Source organism: Heterostelium album (genome assembly GCF_000004825.1).
Source record: "Heterostelium album PN500 unplaced genomic scaffold PPL_contig1, whole genome shotgun sequence".
In the NCBI taxonomy this organism is placed as follows: domain Eukaryota; phylum Evosea; class Eumycetozoa; order Acytosteliales; family Acytosteliaceae; genus Heterostelium; species Heterostelium album.
The window spans coordinates 1,180,871-1,203,083 of record NW_008805078.1 but is presented as its reverse complement, the minus strand read 5'-3'; the positions used below and the strand labels follow the sequence as shown (position 1 = coordinate 1,203,083).

The 22,213-nt window shown below is 33.7% G+C and overlaps 9 protein-coding genes and 1 non-coding gene across 10 annotated transcripts; 5 read left to right on the top strand and 5 right to left on the bottom strand.

The window, feature by feature from the left end:
- Nucleotides 1-115: 115 nt before the first annotated feature.
- Nucleotides 116-6,606, bottom strand: PPL_01295 (uncharacterized protein; the record flags this gene model as incomplete). The annotated part of the gene is made up of 6 exons (XM_020572307.1): nt 116-3,962; nt 4,006-5,378; nt 5,454-5,672; nt 5,750-5,953; nt 6,024-6,347; nt 6,442-6,606. 6 exons carry the CDS (start codon nt 6,604-6,606, stop codon nt 116-118), a joined length of 6,132 nt encoding a protein of 2,043 aa, XP_020438165.1.
- A 728-nt stretch (nt 6,607-7,334) lies between these two features.
- cdk8 (cyclin-dependent kinase) lies at nt 7,335-8,927 on the top strand (the record flags this gene model as incomplete). Its single annotated transcript, XM_020572306.1, has 4 exons — nt 7,335-7,787; nt 7,871-8,297; nt 8,402-8,765; nt 8,849-8,927. The coding sequence occupies 4 exons, from the start codon at nt 7,335-7,337 to the stop codon at nt 8,925-8,927; spliced, it is 1,323 nt and encodes a 440-aa protein (XP_020438164.1).
- A 328-nt stretch (nt 8,928-9,255) lies between these two features.
- On the bottom strand, nt 9,256-10,035 carry ppcdc (phosphopantothenoylcysteine decarboxylase; the record flags this gene model as incomplete). Its single annotated transcript, XM_020572305.1, has 3 exons — nt 9,256-9,516; nt 9,624-9,848; nt 9,922-10,035. 3 exons carry the CDS (start codon nt 10,033-10,035, stop codon nt 9,256-9,258), a joined length of 600 nt encoding a protein of 199 aa, XP_020438163.1.
- Nucleotides 10,036-10,122: 87 nt separating this feature from the next.
- On the top strand, nt 10,123-10,471 carry PPL_01292 (uncharacterized protein; the record flags this gene model as incomplete). The annotated part of the gene is made up of 2 exons (XM_020572304.1): nt 10,123-10,176; nt 10,391-10,471. 2 exons carry the CDS (start codon nt 10,123-10,125, stop codon nt 10,469-10,471), a joined length of 135 nt encoding a protein of 44 aa, XP_020438162.1.
- Nucleotides 10,472-10,696: 225 nt separating this feature from the next.
- Nucleotides 10,697-11,542, top strand: PPL_01291 (uncharacterized protein; the record flags this gene model as incomplete). The annotated part of the gene is made up of 1 exon (XM_020572303.1): nt 10,697-11,542. One exon carries the CDS (start codon nt 10,697-10,699, stop codon nt 11,540-11,542), a length of 846 nt encoding a protein of 281 aa, XP_020438161.1.
- Nucleotides 11,543-11,673: 131 nt separating this feature from the next.
- PPL_01290 (uncharacterized protein) lies at nt 11,674-16,863 on the bottom strand (the record flags this gene model as incomplete). Its single annotated transcript, XM_020572302.1, has 9 exons — nt 11,674-11,910; nt 11,991-12,285; nt 12,372-14,322; nt 14,399-14,464; nt 14,545-14,696; nt 14,813-14,834; nt 15,371-15,699; nt 15,769-16,489; nt 16,569-16,863. The coding sequence occupies 9 exons, from the start codon at nt 16,861-16,863 to the stop codon at nt 11,674-11,676; spliced, it is 4,068 nt and encodes a 1,355-aa protein (XP_020438160.1).
- Nucleotides 16,864-17,074: 211 nt separating this feature from the next.
- On the bottom strand, nt 17,075-18,637 carry PPL_01289 (uncharacterized protein; the record flags this gene model as incomplete). The annotated part of the gene is made up of 2 exons (XM_020572301.1): nt 17,075-18,282; nt 18,361-18,637. 2 exons carry the CDS (start codon nt 18,635-18,637, stop codon nt 17,075-17,077), a joined length of 1,485 nt encoding a protein of 494 aa, XP_020438159.1.
- A 171-nt stretch (nt 18,638-18,808) lies between these two features.
- Nucleotides 18,809-19,613, top strand: PPL_01288 (methylthioribulose-1-phosphate dehydratase; the record flags this gene model as incomplete). Its single annotated transcript, XM_020572300.1, has 2 exons — nt 18,809-18,921; nt 19,031-19,613. 2 exons carry the CDS (start codon nt 18,809-18,811, stop codon nt 19,611-19,613), a joined length of 696 nt encoding a protein of 231 aa, XP_020438158.1.
- Nucleotides 19,614-19,700: 87 nt separating this feature from the next.
- Nucleotides 19,701-20,808, bottom strand: PPL_01287 (tRNA dihydrouridine synthase; the record flags this gene model as incomplete). Its single annotated transcript, XM_020572299.1, has 2 exons — nt 19,701-19,715; nt 19,819-20,808. 2 exons carry the CDS (start codon nt 20,806-20,808, stop codon nt 19,701-19,703), a joined length of 1,005 nt encoding a protein of 334 aa, XP_020438157.1.
- Nucleotides 20,809-21,822: 1,014 nt separating this feature from the next.
- PPL_01286 lies at nt 21,823-21,893 on the top strand. The gene has a single exon. It is a non-coding gene; the product is annotated as a tRNA-Glu (tRNA).
- The last annotated feature ends 320 nt before the right edge of the window (nt 21,894-22,213 follow it).

The following is a 22,213-nucleotide window of genomic DNA, read 5'->3' as shown; positions in this document are numbered from 1 at the left end:
AGAATAAAATATCATTTTTAAAAAAATATTTAATAACAAATAATTTATTGTTTTATATAAATTTATTTTATTTATTATTAGTTTACAATTTGTTTTAATATATATTTGATTTGTTTTATGGAGAAGATCTACTCTTCTTTAAAACATTTTCGTTTTCGTTGGAATGTTGTTGATTGTTACTGACGATGGCGTTGGCTTTTCGCTTGAATTGAATGACGGGTGGAATCTTTACAAAGAGTTTGTTGATTTGTTGAACTGGTTGTTTGGTTGATTGTGTCGGTGAAAGGATATTATTTACATTGTTGTGGTGGCTAGTCGAATCTTCGAGTACTGGTTTACCGTCGAGTGAGGAAGACAATGAAGTATTGTTGGCGATCGATGCCAATTTCTTTTCGAGTTCTTTGTTCTTCTTTTCCAACTCTTTGCTTCTGGTGATATGTGTTTCGATCTTGGCAAGATAACCATCTTCCTCGGCAGCGAGCTCTGCAATCTTCTCCTCTTGCTCGGTATTGAGCATCTTGAGTTCGGCAATCTCTTTCTCGAGTTCCACCAACTTGTCGGAGGATTTGACATTTTCCAGTTGCTCTTGGAGTGATTTGATTTGCTCGGACATGGCATGCTCATTGCTCTCCAATGTCTCCTTGTCCATCATAACCAGCTCGTAATCATTGTTCAACCTCTTGACGTATTCTTCATGGTTTGATTTCTCTTGTTCCAATTGCGACTTGAGTTCTTCCACCAGTTCGGAATTATCGGGTACAGACTCCTTGCTAGATAACTCTGATTTGTATTTCTCTTGGATTTCTGACAATTCCGATTGGCTCTTGGCTAATTCTTGGCTCAATTCGTTGCAACGACGCACCAACAACTCTTTCTCTTCACCTTTGGCAACCAATTGCTTCTCGTACTCTTCTTCGGCAGCAGAGGCAGCACTCTTTTGTTGATCCAATTCAAAGATATCATCTTTATGATCGTTCTCTAATTGGAGCTTGTCACGGGCAATTTGTTCATTGAATTCCTTCAACTTTAACAATTCATCGTCCTTTGATTCCAACATGGATTGTAGCTTGGCAACCAATGATTCAAGATCGGTATTTTGTTTTGAAAGTTCAACATTCTTTGATTCGGCAATCGATTTCTCATCGATGGCTTTGGCAGCTTCACTATTGTTCTGAGCTTGAATGAAATCCAATTTCTCTATCAAAAGATCGTGTTCCTCTTGGAGTTTGTTGAGATCGGCAGTCTTGATTTCGAGAGCATTCTTGGCAGTGTCACGTTCTCCTGTCAATGCAACAACATCTTCTGCCAACTGCATGTTTGACTTTCTCTCTTCCTTAATGGTCTGTTCTTGCTGTTTAACCTGGCTTTGCAAGTCTTCCAATTGCTCAGTGCTCGACGAATCATTGCATTCCAACTGTGATTTGACGTCAAGCAACTTTTGATTCAATTCTTCCTTCTCCAAAGTGAGTTGATCGATCTGTTGGTTTTTGGTGGTGACCTCCAGAACGAGCAATTGGTGAGATTGTTTCTCGGATTCCAGTTGTTCCTTGACTTCCATATTCGATTCCTCTAACTCCTCGATTCTCACTTTGAATGAATCGATTTCTTCATTCAAATCTTGCTTCTCAACGGAGAGTTGTTCAAGCTGTTGATCCTTCTCGGCCAATTTAGAATGAAGCAATTGCTTATCTTGCTTCTCGGATTCCAATTGTTGGGTGGCTTTGGACATCGATGTTTCAAGACTCTCAAGTTTCGATTTGAATTCGGTGACCTTTCCATCCAACTCTTGTTTCTCCATCGCGATTTGGTCCAATTGTTGATTCTTACCAGACAATTCAATAGTCAATTCTTGGTTGTGTTGTTTCTCAGAATCCAGCTTCTTTGCTAATTCGGAAGTAAATGAATCGGAATTTTCAAATTGAGATTTGAAATCTCCTAACTTTTCATTCAACTCCTCATTCTCCAAAACAAGTTCATCGATTTGTTGATTCTTGACAGCTAACTCTGATATCAATGATTGTTTCTGTTGCTCTTCAGCTTCCAAACGGTCGTTGGACTCGGTGCTTGCCATTTCCAGACTCTCTAATTGGGACTTGTAGCTGGCGATCTTCTCATCCAATGATTCCTTCTCCAATGATAACTGGTCATATTGTTGATTCTTAAAGGCCAACTCCTTAGACAATACTTGATATTGCTTCTCAGTATCCAATAGATTTGATTCTGATTCCCTGGAATTCTCTAATTGCGATTTACAATCTTCCAGTTGTTGCTCAACATCTTCTTTCTCATGAAGAATATCGACGATCTGTTGCTTCTTGATATCAAGCTCTTCAATCATTGCTTTGATTTGTAAACTCTTATCCTCTACTTGCTCCTTCAACTCCAAGTTGGTCTGTTCAAGCTCTTGTTTTTCCAAATTGAGAATTTCGATCTCTTCGTTCTTCTCTTGTTTTTCCAAATTGAGAATATCAATCTCTTCTACCAATGATTGATTTTTGGTATCCAATTGTTCGGCAGCCTCTGCGATCTGACTAAACTCTTCTTCTTTCTCTTTGCGGAACTGTTCCTTTTCGAGCTCAGATGCATCGAGTTGATCCTTCAACTCTAAACAGCTCAATGCCAATTCCTCCTTCTCTTTTTCGGATGATTCAATTTTGGCTTCGAGTTCTTCTATCAGATGATTAGCTCTGATCTTCTCGTCTTCCAATGTCTGGATGGCGGTGGTAAGCTCCGAGATCTTGGTCTTGAGAACGCACACCTCGACACTAGCACTATCAAGCTCACCAGACTTGCTTTCCAGCAGTTGGTTGTAGTCAGAGTCACGGTGTTGTAATTGGAGTTTGAGTTGATCCAATTGGTGTGACTTTTGGTTGATTTCAAAATTGAGTTCAGTCAAAGCTTGTTGATAACTCTCTTTTTCTTGTTCCAAAAGATTGTTCTCCTCCAACTTTGATTGCAACTCTTGTGACAATGCTTCACGTCTCTGATTCTCTTCATTGAGTTTCTCCTCAATCTCCATGCACTCAATGGATTTCTCTTCGATGGTCTCCTCCAAAATGGCGACATTCTCCTCCAACTCTTTGATACGGACACTCTTGGCGGTGGATTCACTCTCGGCAGTATCACAAATTCCAAGTACTTCCTCGAGGTCCTTCTCCAACTTTTGCTTCTCAATGTCAAGAGCTTCCTTCTCAGTGGAAAGAACTTCGTTCTCGGCGGCAAGAGCTTCGTACTCCTGTGACTTTACATCCAAATCGTTGATTGCACACTCCAATTGTTTCTCATACTCCTCTGCCGACTCTTGAAGTGAAACATTCTTTTCATTCAACTCTTCAATCACTTGCTCCAAATCGACTTTCTGTTGCTCCAAATCTACTTTTTGTTGTTCCAACGCAACATTCTTTTCATTCAACTCTTCAATCACTTGCTCCAACTCGACTTTTTGTTGTTCCAACTCGACAATCTGTTGTTTCAGCTCTTCAACTTCCTCTTCACTCTGTTGGCTGAGTGTTTCACTTTGAGAGTTGGCTTCTTCGTACATAGAGCGCATCTTTTCCAATTTGACTTGTGTCTCGGCATGGAGTTCTTTTGCTTCGGCCAACTCTTCAACAACAATGGTCTTCTCTGACATGGCATTGCTATAGAGTGTCTTGAGTTCAGTCAACTCTGAATCCAATTGAACTTTTTGTCTGTCAATGTCATTGACAACCAATTTCAATCGTTCATTCTCACGCTCTTTTGATTCAATGACGGAGTGTTGGTCTGAGATCTCGAGATCCTTACTCTCCACCTTTGAAACTAACAATTGGTATTCGGCAACACTCTCCTCCAACTGCTGTGATAATTGGTCGATCTTCTTGGATTGGTCAACGATTTGACTATTGAGTTGCTCGGTTTGTTCGTTGAGTTGGTCGAATGGATTGTTGAGCTTCGTCACGCAACTTGGAGGAATGTTCCAACTCCTCAGAGAGTTGAGAAATCTTTGATTTCAAACCACTGACTTGCTTTTGATTCTCACCATGTCTCTCTTTGTGTTTGGCGATTCGCTCGTTCGACGACATTTGGAGTGACTCGATCTCACTGGCTTGACTCTCGTTCAACTCTCTCAGTTCATCTGACAATTGAATCTGTCTCTCATTTTCCAGTTGGAGTTGATCGTATCTCTCTTGAAGACTATCAAGCTGGCCAGTAGTAGCATTGAACTTGACAAGCAACTCTTCATACTCTGACTTGATGCCATTGGATTGGCTGGTCAATTCATTAATATCAATCTTGAGTGATTCAATTTCCTTGGACTTCTGGATGGACAACTGTTCAAGTTCGGCAATTGAGAATTGTGCACACTCCAATTCCTTCTCCTTGTCAAGCGCCACAAGCTTCAACTGCTCAATCTTTGATTTTAGGTCAGAGATGAACAGCTCTTTCTGAGAAACGAGCGAATCCTTCTCTGAGAGTGAATTGCTCAACTCTTCGCCAGCTTGGTTGGCTTCAGCCAGTCGATCCTCCAAGGTCTGACGTTGTTGGTTCAACTCGACGATCTCACTCTCCAACTGTGAGATGGCTTTGCTCTTTGACTCCATATTGGACTTTAGTTGCTTACGACTCTTCTTGAGGTTGGCAATAGTAGATTCACTCTGAGTGATCTTTTCAGAGAGCGCCAGACACTCACCCCTCAGTTGCTCTGCCTCAGCTCTAACTGTCACAATGGTGGAGTTCAACTGGTCCTTCTGACTGGTAAGTGAAGTGACACCCTCTTGATTCGACTGCTCCAATTGCTGGATAGCGGCACGTCTCTCCTCCAATTCGGATTCCAACTTTTGGCGTTGCTCTGCAAACTCGGATTCCATTTGCTCCAACTTTTGTTGGAGTTGGTTCTCACTCTCTTGCTTTGATGTCTCAACACTGACGATTTTCTCCTCCAATTGCTGGTTCTTCAAGTTGGATTCCTCCAGGAGTGATTGTTGATCGGATATCTCACGAGTGATATCCTCCATCTTTACATCGGCATCTACCAGTTTCTGTTGGAGCTCGGCAACTTGGGAATCACGCTCGGCAACTTGTGAGTCACGCTCGTTCAACTTCAAAGTCAAATGGGCCAACTGGCTCTTGAGTTCTTCGATCTCTTCGCGTAGCAAACGCTCTTGTTCATCCTTGTCAGCTTGCAGAGCATTGTACTTTGCGGTCAAATCGTCAAACTTACTCTTTTCAGTAGCCAATTGCTCTTCAAGCTTCGTACATTCAATGGACTTGGCTTCCAACTCGTCATTTAACCTTTGGATCAATTCATCCTTGTCATTGCTACGCATCATCCATTCTGTATTCTCACCAGTCAACTTGTTATTCAATCTAGCAACTTCCAATGATTCCATTTCCAAATTCTAAAAAAAAAATTAATCAATTAACTTGTTAGTAAAAAAGTAAACACTTTGAAAAATAATTTTAATTTTACTTACATTTCTAAGATCATTGTTTTCATTCGTTAATTGTTTGTTGTCTTCCTCTAAAGAGTTTTTTTCGTGATGCAATTTTTCTATTGCATTATCACACTCGTTTAAGAGATTTGCGCATTCTTGATTTTTTAGCGTAATTCGATTCAACTCTTGAGCTTGACTTTCAATGACAATGGCATTCTTATCCACCAAATCAATCTTATTATTTAAATCTATTTCCAACTGATATTATATTAAATTAAATAAATTAGTATACAATTAATAACTATCATATAAATAATAGAAAATGAAATAATTACCTTTTGTTTCTCTTCATTTAAAGTATCTATCTGTTTAGACTTTTCTTCAATGCTATTCGTCTGCTCTTGAAGGCTAAGCTTTAGATTGTTCTCAATTTCCTTCAACTCTGCATTTTCAACCTCCAGTGCATTCTTTTCTTGTTCCAACTTTTTTATATTAATACGTAATTGTTCAACATTACATTCTGATATTTTGAGTTGTTTCTAATAGAAAGAAATAAAAAGTCAATAAATAAAAACAAAGTTAATAAATATTAATTTTTAAATAACAAACCTCTTGCTCTTTATATTTTGTATTTAAATTCTCTTTGTCAAACTGAATTGTTTTTCTTTCCTTTTCATAATAATCAATCTGTAGTTTGAGAATTTGAATTTGTTCAGAGCTGACAGTTGAACTTCCGGTGGCACCGGCGGAAGCAGGGGTTGTAGAGTTTAGGTGTGAAGTTCCTGCCGATCGAGCGGCAATACCAGATCTATGACTTGGAATTGGTATTCCACTGGTTGGAGGACCTGCCTTTTCCATTGCAGTCTTTAAATCGGTTCTCAATGTCTTAATAGTTTCATTATTCTTTTTTTCTTTCTCTTCTAATGTTGTAAGCTTAAAGAAAATATTAAAAAAAAATTAAAAAAGTTAGAATAAAAAATTAATTTTCTAAATTAATTAGATATTATTTTCGACAAATAAAACATACTGATTGCTTTAATTTAATATTATCAGCAGTTATCTTTGTTAAATCATTATTTGATTGTTCCAAAGATTTAGTTAGTTGATCGAGTTGAGTTTGTTTCGACCGTTTCTGTTTTGTGAGGACCTCAACTTCATCCTCTAAATACTTGATTCTTTGTTTATCTGCCATTTTTATTTATTATTAACTTTATAATTATAATACTATTATTATTATTATTTTAATCTATACAAAATTCAAAAGTTAATCTTAATATTCTTATATAAAAGATTTAACTTTTTATTATTAAATAATAAATAAATAAAATAAAACTTAATTTATTTTTTTTGCAAGGGAGAAATATTTATCTAAAAAAAAAGATAACAATTAATCAAATCAAGTCACAGTTAAGTTTAATCAGATGCATGTATGAATAAAAAAAAAACTAATAATTTTGGAGGGAACATTTTAAACGGTCACTTTTTTCAAATTAATTTAAAAATTTGAAAAAACACAACATAAGTTGGTGAGTGATCCAAAATTTAATTTTAAATTAAATTAATAACGTTATTAAAATTTCAGATTTCCAAAGTTAGGGATTGCGATTGTCGGATGGTCAGCAATTTACTTTGACTTCTTCTTCTTCTTCTTCTTCTTCTTTTTCTAACATTTCAATATCAAAGACAATCATTGTCATCATCATTAATTATTATTATTATTATTTATTTATAATCTAATAATAATAATAATTAAAATTTATAAGAAGAAGAAGATCTTACAAAGTAGTAGTAGTAGTAGTAGTAGTAGTAGTAGTAGTAGTAGTAGTAGTTAGTTAGTAGTAGTAGTAGTAGTAGTAGTAGTAATAGTTTGGAAGTTTGTTTATTTCACTGAAGTTTTAATAACGTTTAACATTTGGAAGTATGAGTGGGTATCATCAGCAACAGCAATATCAACATCAGCAGCAGCATCAGCAACAGCAGCATCATCATCAGCAGCAGCATCAGCAGCATCAACAACATATACAACAACAACATCATCATATACAACAGCAACAGCATTATCCTATGCAACAACAGCAGCAGCAACATCATTTACAAATGCAACAACAACAACAACAGCATCAACAAATGCAACAACAGCAACAGCAACAACAACATTCACACCATTCTCATCATCCAATTGTTCTTACATCTACATCTAGAGTTGATGTAAGTGAAAAGTATACATTTAGTTATGAAGTGGGTTCGGGTACCTATGGTATGGTGTATAAAGCAGACGATAAGAAAAGACACAACATGAGAGTTGCAATCAAGAAATTCAGAAGTACAAAAGAAGGTGAAGGTTTATCACTGACTGCATGTCGTGAAATTGGTGTATGTATTATAGATTATCTGTATACAGATGTGATAGATATTTTACTTTGATCAAATATTAAATATAAATAATGATTATCTAGTTATTAAAAGAATTATCACATGAAAATATAATTAAATTACAAGATATATGTTTGAATCCAAAAGATAAATCATTGAATCTAGTTTTCGATTATGCAGAGTTTGATTTGTTTGGTATTATCAAATTCCATAGAGATCATCCATCGACGCCTTGTCCAGACCACACCATTAAATCGTTGGTCTGGCAAATTCTCAATGGCATTCACTATTTACACAGCAATTGGGTGATTCACCGTGATTTGAAACCATCGAATATCTTGGTCATGGGTGAAGGCAAAGAGTATGGCACCGTGAAGATCGGTGATTTCGGTCTGGCGCGTATCTTTCAATCGCCACTCAGACCGCTACACGAAAACGGTGTAGTCGTAACCATTTGGTATAGATCTCCAGAGCTGTTACTTGGTTCAAAACATTATACTAGTGCAGTTGGTAAGTAATAATAATTATAACTAGTTATTTAGTTAGTTAGTTAGTTAGTTAAAACTTTATAATATTTTAATATCATTTTTAAAATAATAATAATAATAATATAGATATTTGGGCAATTGGATGTATTTTCGCAGAGTTAATAACAACTAAACCTTTGTTTCCTGGACGTGAGAAGGATCCAAAGATACCATCGTTGTTTCAAGATGACCAGGTCGAGAAGATTATGAGAGTACTGGGTAAGCCGACACTCGAGATGTGGCCAGACGCCAAGCATCTACCAGAGTGGAAAAAGATTGCCAACTGTGAGCCATACACCAATACATTGGCAAAGTGTTTAGGAATTGAAGAATCTAGTTTAGCATTTGATTTATTGATGAAAATGATACAATACGATCCATCAAAGAGAATCTCTGCACAGGAAGCATTGGATCATCCTTATTTTAAAGAAGCACCAATACCAAGTGCCAAGTAAGTTAATAATAATAATAATAATTAAAACAAAATATAAATTAAAATATTAATAACTTTAATTATTAACTATATAAATACAGTTCATTTGGTAGCAGTGTTGGAAAGATATTATACCCAACAAGACAACAACAAAAGAAAAAGAAAGATTCAGATGAATAAGCTTTTATATGATCATATAGAATTAAGATTAATAGATAACGGCGTTAGTTATCAAATTGTATATATTTTTAAATAACCTTTTTTGGTTCAACAACGTTTTATAACAATAACAACAATAAACTTTGTAATACTAAAATAAGAGACATTATATTATATAACATCTTTGTTTTTTTATTATTAATTTGTTGTTAAATACATATGTACAAAAAGTTTTTATTAAAATATATATAGTTAGATAGATATGTAAAGTTTTTTATATCTTTGTGAAAACTTGTATGATAGCTGTACAAGAATGGATGGTATGAAGTTCACACATATGATTGATTAATTAATCATAATGAATATGTTGTTTTAAATGAATATTCTTTGTTATTTCTACTATCTTTGATACCTCTTCCATTGCACCTATTCCAGTGTCTCCACAGATCAATAGTTTTGAGATTGGTGGTATAATGTTTACTCTTACAGAGATTGATTTCATTGTATTCAAATGTTGCTCTGTGAATGGATTCTCCCACATCATCGTGTTCATAGCAGGTGCCAATATCAATTCCTTTGTCTTGTAATCCCATGCTCTAACTACAGATGTCTAATTATATTGTTGATTTCATTTCATTTCATTTGTTCATCAATCAAACAAAATTAATAATAGTTATAATAATAAATATAACATAACAAAACAAAGTGTTTACATACTAATAAATTATCAGCCATTCCATTTGCAATCTTAGCAAGTGTATTTGCAGATAGAGGAGCAATCAACATTGAATCTGCCCACTTTCTAAGTTCAATGTGTAATACTGGGTCGTCTCTCTTTGACCAAGATGACCATTCATCTGAATCTGTATGTACACTGTATGTCGAATCTTGTTTAATATCCTTACAGAAATGCAAAGCATTATTTGTAAGAATTACTTTTATCTATTTTTGTTTTTGTCAATAAATTAATATAAACTTTATATTTATAAACATATGTAACAACAATTTAATTTACATTAAAATAAGGAAGTAATTGTTCAATTAATTGATTATATTTGATGGTTGCAACACTTCCAGTGAAACCAATAATCAAGTTCTTTTTATTGTTATTATTATTGTGATTGTTCATTACTTAAAAAAAATGTGCAAATAAATATTAAATTAAATTATTGATTATTGGTATTTTTTTTTGGTTGCAAACAATTAAAAAAAAAAAATGAATGATTATTACTTTTGTGTGGTGATTGATCTACTACTATTGTCATCGATCGTAGGTGTGAAAGATCAATGAAGTGATTCTTTTCTAGCTTTAATCTAGTATTTGTTGTAGATTGACTATAACATTGGTACAATAAAATAAATATCAATGTAACTGTGAATTTTTCGTCTTATCATATCTAATCGCCACGGTTATAAGAGAGTCCAAGGTAAATATTCAATTATTTGTGATTTATTTTATTTTACTAATGTTTTTTTTTTTATAGTTGAGTTCAGTCTCTGTCAATGTGAGAACTAAGAGAACATTGAACTTAGTACCACTTGAAATACCAACTCAGCAAATTTAAAGAAGATATCCCAATTTAATAAACTTTACTCAACCACAAAAACATCCACAAGAATCACACTTGGTCAATGTCCAGACATCTACAATAGATATATAAAATAGTTTTTTCATATTTTAATAATAAAAAATTTTATTTGTAAACAAATTTTTTGGCAGAAATCAATAAAAACCACTCGTTTCATATTAATTATCTCATAAATATTTAAATAATAAACAACGACAAAGAATGAAAGAAATTATTAATGATGTGAGTGTTGTAAACAACACACCAACTTCAAAAAAGAAGAAAAAGAATAAAAAAAAGAATAATATTAATAATAATACGATGATTGATTCAAATAATATAAATTGTAACATAAACGAAATTAAAAATGAAAATATAGATAATAACAATAATAGTAGTAGTAGTAATCATAGCAACAACAATAATAATGATAATAATAATAAAAGTATAGAAGAAAAAGAAAAATCTAATAAAAAGAATGAAGAAATTGCTATTGTAACATTAAAATCAGATGTTTCAGATCTAATTGGTTCATGGTTATCAACTTCAAACTATCTAAAAGACTACAATGAAGATAATAGCAATGAGAAACTAGATAAATACCTTCAAATCGATACTCCTTCTACGAATCAATTGATCAATCCTCTGTTAAAACAAAGTTATTCACCATTTGATATATTAGATAAAAAAGATAAATCATCAAAAACAAATAGCAACAACAAAAACAGTAATAATAAGAAATCAGAATCATCAGATGATAAAAAGAATCAAACACCAGACTCTCTTACAAAGAATAAACTTGATACTATGTTAAGTGTCGATCAGAAGAAACAATCGGTCACCAACTATCATAAGAATTTCAAGAGTGTAACATCGGCAATCAACGGATCATCAAACATCTCAACACCACAACGATATCAACCATATACTAAATCTTCACAACAAGATGTCGAGAGTAGGAATTCTGTTTCACACAAAGGTTCAAGAGGTAGCAGTAGTCTAAACAATAACAACAACAATAACTCTAATCAACAAAAGAAAGCAAAATGGGGATCAGCTTTCTCTTAAACATGGGATGATAATGTATAGGTCAAATAATCTCAAAAATAAAATAACAATAATTAATAATTCTATCTTTTTTTATTGTTTGCTTTTTTTATTTTTATTCATATCTAACTAATTATATATAATTTATTTATTTATTTCCATTTTCTATTCAATATCTTATTCTTTCTCAACATTCTTGTAATATATGTTAATGCTGCCAACAACATGGAAGTAGAGATCAAAGCGAAATGATTGAAATTATGACTGAGAACATCGTAACCGCTGGATGGTGCAATCAGTGCAACAAAGAAATCAATACCTGTCGATACAATTATTGAGGTTGATTCCTTTCCAGTTCCTGCTGTTGTCATTGAATTTAATAATGGAATCTGTTATATTGAAATGACAAATGTTAATACGATCTATTTAATGTTGTAATAAATGGATTTATATTATTATTAAAACTTACAGTTGTATTATAAGTAATATAAAGGTAAGGTGGGAAATTCAAATTTGGATGGTATGGAATTAAACCTTCTTCTTGATCGAATGGAGTTGCCTCTGATGGATATGGACGACGTGCATCGATCCATTTCTTTTCAATCGGTAATACCTGTCCAGAGATTGTTCCTACCAAAATAAACTTGGATGTAATACCTTTACTCGATACCGATTCCGACAATGTCTGAATATGCGATGGGAATACAAAACTCTTTTGTTTAATAATAATATTTCTATTGGAGTCATATGATGAGAAAACTTGTCTATTATTATTATTTTGAATATAATAATTTGTAATTAGTAAATAAATAGAAATCAATATATAGTATTTAATATTTTCATTACTTACTTGTTCCAATTTACACCATCTTCAAAAAGATCGATTGAAGTTATGAATTGTTTTTGAATGGTAATATCGAAATAGGAATAGATAACCGAGTTTTCAATGTGGACAATCGAGATTTTACCACCGACGTTTTGGTGGAGGAATGTTTTGATGATTTCACCGGTGATGGAATCAACGAGGTGCATGGTGAGCATCGATGTCTTGGCGTCGACAGTTGCTATAGAGATGAGATTACGATTGATGTATTTCGGGAGAAGATCACGGTTACCCAAGATGATAGCTGGTGTTCCAATGACTTCGTGTGGATTGCTTGCGCCGATCGCTACGATCTTTTGTTGCGATCCAAAGTTGAGATTCCAATCGAGATGTGATTTCAACTGACCTTGTCCAGCCATCGACTCGATCGAGTAGCCACGAACAACACTTCGATCTCTGTCGGCAATGTAAAAGTGAATGGATTTGAATGACTCCCAGTTGGCACGTGCCGATCCAGTCCATGGGTGAATCATAACGCTTGGTGGGTGTCCGGCAGGATAGTCGAGAGCAGCCATAAACAAATGTTCAACGCTACTGTCGTTGCCAGATTTATCGCTTGCCAATGGGATGATACTGGAGTGCAAGATTCTCTGATTGATAATCTTACTGGCCACTTCTACACCCTTGTTGATGTTGACGGTGCTGACGATGTTCGACACGGCGCCGTCTCGACCAGTCGAATAGACAACGATCGCTTTGATATCTGGCTGTCTTCCACTGATGTAAAGACGTAGCGATTCACCATTGTACTCTGGGTAGAAGATTGACCACGAGATGAAACCACGGTCGCTCGACGACAAACAGTGAATCTTACCGGCAGCAGTACTGACAATGACAAGCTTGTTGAATTCCTCGGACCAAGCGTGTTCAACTCCATGAACACCGGCGGCAGCTTGATCATCGACAGCAACACCCAACGACTTTCCAACTACAGAGTTCAACTGTGCCCACAATCTTCTGGTCAGGTGCGACATGAAATTATCGCTCGACGACTCTGTGAATTCGTATTCCAACTGCGACAACTTTCCGATATTCGACGGCAGTGAATCCGTTATCTCTGTCTGTAGGATGGCAGCCAACGATTCCTCTCTTTGCCAGAGGAGTTGGTCACGTAGATACACTGTCAGTGTCCAGTCTTTGGTGACGACAACCGAGTATCCACCACCACTGGTAATCAAATAAACTGGACGTCCATTGGATTTCTCTGTCAGTTTGGTAGCAAATCTACCGGATATGATAAACGCAGCATCGGAGCCACTCTCCTCTTTGACGATGTAGTCGGCCGACTTGGATCCACTGGCAGCGGCGACACCACCGACATGCTCCAACTTCTTGACGAGTGCCAACGACTTTCCATCGTCCGCAAACTGGTAGATATGAATGAACTTCTCATTCACCCTGATGGCAAACTGACCAGCATCATCATAGGCAGCCAACAACTCGATAAAATAGGCACCTTCAACCTTGAATGATTCCAACGATTGTTTCTCGCTGCCAAAGTAGAGAGTGTTGGAATTAGCAATGACCACCAGTTTCTTGTTGGATTCACTGCTGCTGCTAACCTTTAAGAACGAACCTGTTAGCTGATTGTTGCTGTTACTGACACCACCAGTGTTACCAGGCAATGGCAGACCATTGAATGTATTCTTATCATAGTTGAAACGGTTGTGGTTGTCGATGACGGTCACCGACTGAGAATCGGTGATCGGCGATGACTTTGTAAGCATTCCAGACTTTACACTGACTGTATGTATCATCGATTCGCAAATTACCATCAATTCATTCTCTGACACCTGAACGACACGACTACACATCTCATTGGAGGCATCGGTATTTGTCAATGAAGTTGACCAAACTACAGATCCACTCAATCTATTCCAAAGTCTTAATTTATTTGCATTTGATAATGTAACAATTTCTAAAAAAAAATATATATATATAATTAATAAACAACTCTACCTAATATAATCTATCTTATAGATATATATACATACGTGAATTTGATATACTAATAATAGATTCAAAAGAATGTTCTTGTCTTGGTAATAATTGTCTCCAAACTAAATAAATAATAGTTAATTAGTAATGTAACTATAATCTCTATATAAATCAATTGATTTATTAAAACAAACAAACATACTTATAGAACCATCATTTAAATTCAATAAAGACAATAGGTAATTGTTATGATAGTTATCTAATGAAGGTACAGATGACTGTACAAGTATAGTTGGTTTAACATCTTTATCGTATATAATTGATCTTTCTACTAAACCTATATTTTTAATTCTCCTTTAAATATATGATAATAATAATAATAATAATAATAATTAATAATAATAAATAATCTTTAGTTAGTATAACAAATAGAATCTATATTAATCAATCAATATATATGTTATATTTACCAATCTTTTACACCAATCTCTTCTGGATATATAGAATATACCAAAGATATTGATATCAGTGATAAAAATAGTATTGATATCTTTTTACTGACTATCATTATTTAATAATTATTAATAGTTAACTAATATAGTTGATTATTAACTGATTGATTGATTTAATCAGAAAAAATAATTTAAAACTTAATTTTTTTTGAACTTCAAAAACTTTTTTTTTTTTGTCTTCCTAAAAAGGACCTTGCAATAAAATCAAAAGTTAGCATTACTTAGTTAATTAGTTAGTTAATTGATTATAAATAATCAAATACGAAAGATAATAATTAATAAGGTTTCAATCATTTCAAAAAGTTCTCTTTAATTCAATATTTTGATTATTATCATGAAGGCATTAATCATTTTTAAATTATTGTTATCTGACAACATAGTTCAATGAAAATCAATACAATATTAACAACAATCTCTATTTTAACATCAAAAATAATCTTTTTTATTACATTAAAAGTTTCTATTATATTCAATCCAACATATCAATTATATCTTTAGAGTTTACAAAAAATATACCACCAGGTGTATGAGCAATGAAATTATTATTATCGATACGATTGAGTTTAGTATAGCTACCAACCTGTAGACAAGTGATCGATGGTTTAAATGAATCAATACCATTTCTAAAGATATCTTTTGCTCTTAATTTTAAGGTTCTAATTGAATCTGGTAGTAATTTAGAATCGAATTCAGTGTAACCATCGCCTAGATAAAGATTTTCAACTGAATTTGGAATTGATCTTGAGTCTAATCGCTGAGTGTTTCTAGTTATACCCACCATATTCGTAAACAGATAAAGTGATTTGGTTGTGGAAGGTATCACACCCTCAATGATATAGTTTGGGCTAATTCTTGGAAGTGACAAAGTTTCGATTCCCAGTGGTAAACTTCCTGGTACTATCGGTTGATCGTACCTTAACATTTCTAGACTTTTAATATTGAGTGGCAGCTGATTTGGTTCGATAGCGGGTGAGTCGAAAACACAAAGATGTTCATAATGTGCATCCTTTGGTATTGAATCTTGTAATGGATTCCAACAATAGCTATTGAGTGTTAAGTGTTTGATTGACGATGGTATTACTCCTGGTCGGATATATGATTTATAGCTTTGTAGTTTCAACCTTGTAAGAGTGTCAGGGAAGTCGCCAGGCTCCAAAAAACCCGATGGAATATCGCCATCCGATGAAAATGATTCCAGCAGTGGTAGGTACTTAAAATACTTGATCCATTGATATGGGCTGTTTTCAATCGATGTCAATGTCGATGTAAAAACATCTTGGCTGATCGTATTCAATTGTAAATCACAATTGTTATAGCATTGAATCAATCGCAATCGTTTGAGTCTAGGTGGGAGTGATCCATTTACAAGTGTACGATTATAATTATATAGCGACAATACTTTCAGCGAAACTGGAAGATCACCAAACTCCAATAGATAACCATAGTCACTAAGCATCAAGTTCTCTAGATTCTCAGGTAAACTTCCGGCTGACAGTCGAGGAGTAGTCGGTGGTAGACGTAAATATGTTATATTCGATAACTCAAGTCGATCTTTTAACTTTGAAATATCATATTGATTTAATTTAACAGTTAGATATTTAAATTCGAAAAAATTATCTGTCTCTAAAATTTCATCTTTGTTTTTGATCAAATAAAAGTTTATTAGTATTCTGTAGTATTAATGATTGTTATTTGTAGATGTTAACTAACATACTTGGTGTAATTTGATATGAGTTTTGTGTTGCTTCTTCAACGAGGAATAGTTCTTCTTTATACTCTAACTTTAATATTGATTGGTATGATTGTAACCTTGTCAACATATAATCATCATCGAAACTCTTATCAAATAGATTATTAAAAAATAAATAACTATTCCTCTCTCGAAACCATCTTTTACAAACAAGTGTAAATATAATTCGCTCTGCTATTTCATCTAAATTTGAAATGATTTTCTTTAATAGTAAATGTGATAGATTAACAAACAAATTATCTTTATTAATTATTTCCATTTTTACAAAAAAAAAAAATATTGTTTGGTTAAAAATTAATCATGATTGAGTCGTCTACACTTTGAGAGTTACAAATTGAGATTTAGGCTGAGGTTGTTTGTTACAATCAAATACCAAATTCAAAAAGGCTAACATTTAAGAAAAGAGATTATATTCTTTAGTAATATCATAGTTTTAATTATTTTATTTAAATTTATTTTTTGTATTATTGTCAGAAAATATCATCTAGACCATAGTCTAGGATAATATCATACTTCTTAATCATTTCTGATATTTGTTCAAATTCTTTGACATTGACAAAAAATAATTTTGAGTTGGAGTTGATAATGAAATTATTGTTATCAATACGATAGATTTGAGAATTTGTACCTATTTTTAGTAGGGTGATCGTTGGTTTGAATGATGCAATTCCATGTCGAGCCAAATCTCTTATTTTGATTTTTAATGTTCTAATTGAATCGGGTAGCATCGTTGGATCAATCTCTGAGTACCCATGACCAAGATATAGTGCTTCAACTGAATTTGGAATTGATTTCGAGTTGAAACGTCTTTCTGATTGGTTACTCTCTGAATCTTCGTATGTGAAAAGATAAAGAGTTTTGATGGAGGAAGGAAAAACACCTTCGGTGATATGCTTTGGGCTAATTTTTGGGAGTGACAATGTTGTGACTCCATATGGTAAACTTCCTGGTAATAGAGGTTTGTTGTAATTCAAGATTTCAAGATTCTCGATATTTGGTGGTAAATGATTTGGTTGAATGTCTGATGAAATATCGGAAACGCATATATATTTATAGTGTGATTCATTTGGAATTGAGTTGTTTGTCAGATCCCAAATATAGCAGCTAAGTGTTAAATATTTGATTGATGAAGGTATTACTTTGGGTTGGAGTGTTGATGTATAAAATCGGAGTGACAAGCTTGTTAGAGTGTCTGGGAAATCACCGGGCTCTAAGAAATCATCGGGAATACTTATACTATTACATTCAAATGATTCCAGACATGGCAAGTATTTAACAAATTTGATCAATTGGTATGGACAGTTTTCAATCGATGTCAAAGTTGTTGGAAAAACATTCACCTGGAGACAAGGAGTTTTACTAAAAACTGTGATGAGTAACTTTTCAAGTTTAGGTGGAAGTGACCCATTTATAAGTGGATGATTATACTGATATAAAGACAATACTTTCAATGAAGCTGGAAGATCACCTTCCTCTAACGGATATGAATAGCTGTCAATGGTAAGATTTTCTAAATTCTCTGGTAAACATCCAGCTGACAATCGTGGAACATTGTATGGTAATCTAATCTCCTTAATCTTTGATTTCTCGAGTTGATCTCTTACATTTGAAATATCGAATCCATCTATCTTCACAATTAATCTTCTAAATTCTAGAAAATCGACACATGTTAATTTCTCTATTATTTCATCTTGATTGATTGATTTATTAGTATTGTATCAAAGAGTTAATCTGTTATAAAGAGTTAACTACATACTTGGTGTAATTTGATTAACTGTTTGTGCTTCACTAACGAGGTAAAGATCTTCATTATGCTTTAGTTGTATTATTGGATGATATGATTTCAATTTATGTGTATCCACGAAAACACCGTCTCGTAGAAAAACTAAATAACTATTCCTCTCTTGAAACCATCTTTTACAAACAAGTGTAAATCTAATTATATCTTCAAAATCATTTATAAATGAGATTATATTCTTTAGTAATAAATGTGATAAATTAACAAATATATTTTCATTATTATCTATCTCCATTTTTTGAATATGTTTTATTTATAATAAAATATAAATCATTATTATTAGTGGTTTGAAGATCATATGAAAGGTTGTGATTAAAAAAAAAAATAATTCATCTTCACTAATTTTCTTTCTCTAAACCCTACTTTTTTTCCAACAACAAAATTAATTTTAATTTAATTTAGAAAGATGGACCAGCAGAATCAGAATCATCCAAGAATATTGATACCAGAGTTATGTAAATTATTTTATAAACTCGGTTGGGTAACTGGTACAGGTGGTGGTATCAGTATAAAGTATAAGTAAGTGTTTGAAAGAAATTATAATACTCTTAAACAAACAAAATAAAACAAAGAGAACTAACAAAATATATATAACAATCTTAATCTATATAATCTATATTACTATTAGTAATGAAATATATATTGCAGCATCGGGTGTACAGAAAGAACGTATCTTGGGAGAGGATATCTTTGTGATGGATGAGAACGAGAAGGAGATATCGGCACCGCCACCAAGCAAGGCATTGCGACCAAGTCAGTGTACTCCACTGTTTTTCAATGCCTACAGATTGCGTGGTGCAGGCTCTGTCATTCATACACATTCGCAACACGCCGTAATGGTGACACTCATGTATGAGAAGGAGTTTGTTATCACACATCAAGAGATGATCAAGGGAATCGTTAAGGGATTCGGTGCTGCTGCCAAACACCTAGAGTATCACGACCGTCTCGTCGTTCCAATCATTGAGAACACTCCACACGAGCGTGATCTCAAAGACCGAATGGAACGTGCAATGCAAGCATACCCCGATGCATCGGCCGTCTTGGTTAGACGTCACGGTGTCTACGTGTGGGGATCAGACTGGGTCAAAGCAAAGACAATGACCGAGTGTTATGACTATCTCTTTGAAATCGCTGTTAAAATGAAACAAATCGGTTTAGATCCATCACAAGAACCAATACAAAATAAAGAATGTTGTTATGATTGTTAAAAGAAAAAAGTAAAACATAAACAAATACTATATTTATTTACATTTATTAAAATTGTTGTTGTTGTTGTTTTATATATAAATCTAATTTTATCTTATTATAATCTAATTGAAATGATTGATTCTTTTGTTGTAAATATCGATTTAGTATGTCGGCTATGACTTTCGAGTTGTTTGCTTTCGGTAGTGCTGTACGTAGTTGTGTTACTTCACCAAGATGACACAGTGGCTGTGTATATGACTTTAAATGTAGATTCAAACTAGATAGATTGTGTTGTAGATCGTACTTTTCTTTATGTTGTTCAATGAGTAATGCATGCTCGACCAAAGCAACAAGTCTACACTTTAAATCTATTCCATCGTCATGTTGATTCTCGTCGCTAAAGAACCAAGGTTTACCATAGATACCTCTACCAACCATTATACCATCCAACAATGAATATCGTCGAAACATTTCATCTATTTGTAATCTGGATTCAATATCACCATTTCCAAATAATCTTGTTGTCGTTGTCTTGTTATTGTTATTATTATTACTTTTTTGTTGTTGATGTTCATCTCTATGTTGTTTCAATAACTCTGTTACTCTACCCATTACTTCATTCTCCCAATGTGCAGGACAATTAGATAGCTCTTTCTTGGTACGAAGATGTAGTGTTAGGAGATCAGGATTCGTTTGTAGTAAAGTCGGTATCCATTGTTCGATTTCGATTTCATCGAATCCTATTCGTGTCTTGACTGACACCGACATGTCGGTGCCGGCAACCGCCTGTTTTGTAGCATTGATGATAGATACTGCAGTCGGTTTGTCAACGATCAATGCCGATCCACTCGATTGTCTTTCTACTACTTTTCTAACGGGACATCCCATATTGATGTCGACACCGTCGAATCCCAGGTCCGCGACGATCTTGGTTGCACGATTGAACTTGTCAGGATCACTACCAAACAATTGACAAACAATCGGTCTCTGTATCTCTGAGTAATCCAATAGAGATTTGAAACGATTTGGATTAGCCAATAAACCGTCTACCGATACAAATTCTGTCCATGTTATAAATGATGATTTCGATGATGATTGATCTTTTGATTTAGAATAAAGTGATACCAATTGACGAAAGGGATGATCAGTTACATCTACCATTGGTGATATAGCCATTCTACTATTTAATAACCATTTCGGCTTTATACCAATCATCTTTATGATAATTGTTTAGTAAAAAAGTTGTATTTATGAAAGGGAGCATGATTAAAAAAAAAAAAAGAAATTTGAAATCAAAACCAACTGTTGAAATTTTTTAATACTCTCATCAAAATTCCTTATTGGTGTAGAGGAAAATGAAGTAATAGATTTTATAAATTTCACATTTAAAAAATTATTTCGGAGAATCGATTATAATATAGTAGCCTTTTTTCTAACGGAGTGCAAGCGCGGGCATGAAGAGACAGCATTCCTCATGGTTAGCGTCTAAGCAGGTTCACAACTCCTGCCAGTAAGAAGCGTCGCTGCCAGTTGGCCAAGCTGGATACACGTACACGTATCTTAACATAACAGACCTGGGAAGAAAAAGAGGTAGAAAAGGGGAGAAAAAAGAAAAAAAGATTAAAATTCAAAAATAAAAGTAAGAAAGGAGTGGGTTTGGTTGCGAAAAACCACTTTACTAAAAAAAGATATTTAAAAACTTTGTGAGAGAAAAGAATACTCTTTATTTAAATAACCACCACCTTTAGACTCCTAATACAAATAAATACATATAGATGCACGACGATTGTGATATTTTTTTTTTTTTTTTTTATTAATATTAAAAAATAAAAAGTATTTACAATGAATTTATTTACAAGAGTTAAATATTTGTTTGAAACAGGTAGAAACCAGCAGGTTAAACTTTTGAATTTGGAAAATAAACCTTTTCTGGTTGTACCTGGAGAATGGAATGGCAGACAGAGATATCGTGATGAGGATGGGTGGTCGAAATAAAGGAAATGGACTGTCTTAGAAATGAGAGACAAACGGAATAGAAACGAGAGGCAACTGTCAGAGTGACGAGAGGAAACCAGAATAACTACGTGAGGAAATCGGCATAACTAATTGAGGAAACCGGAATAGCAACGAGACATCACTCATAGTAAGGAGGCAACAGGCATGGTAAAAAGGAAAAATTATTTGTATTTGAAAAAAATGGCTTGACTTTAATTTTAATCTCATCAAAATTCCTTATTGGTGTAGTGGTAACACATTAGTCTTTCACACTGAAACCCCGGGTTCGATTCCCGGATAGGGAGGTTTATTTTATTAGGAATTAATTACCCCGCTTGCGGTAAACAGATAACAAGATGAATTTATCTATATAAATCTTTAATAAATAGGATAGATGATCAGTCTATTTATTTATTAATAATCAACTCAAATAATTTAAAGACTATTCAGAGTTAGTGTAAGAACTTGAATCATGTTTATTAAATATAAATTGATCATACCTATTCAGAGTTAGTGTAAGAACTTGAATGGTAAAGTTGATCGTTCGTTTTTTTGAATAGTCGTTGAGTTTTTAAAAATGAAAAATAATTTGAATTTTGAAAAAGTGGTATTGTCGTTACATATC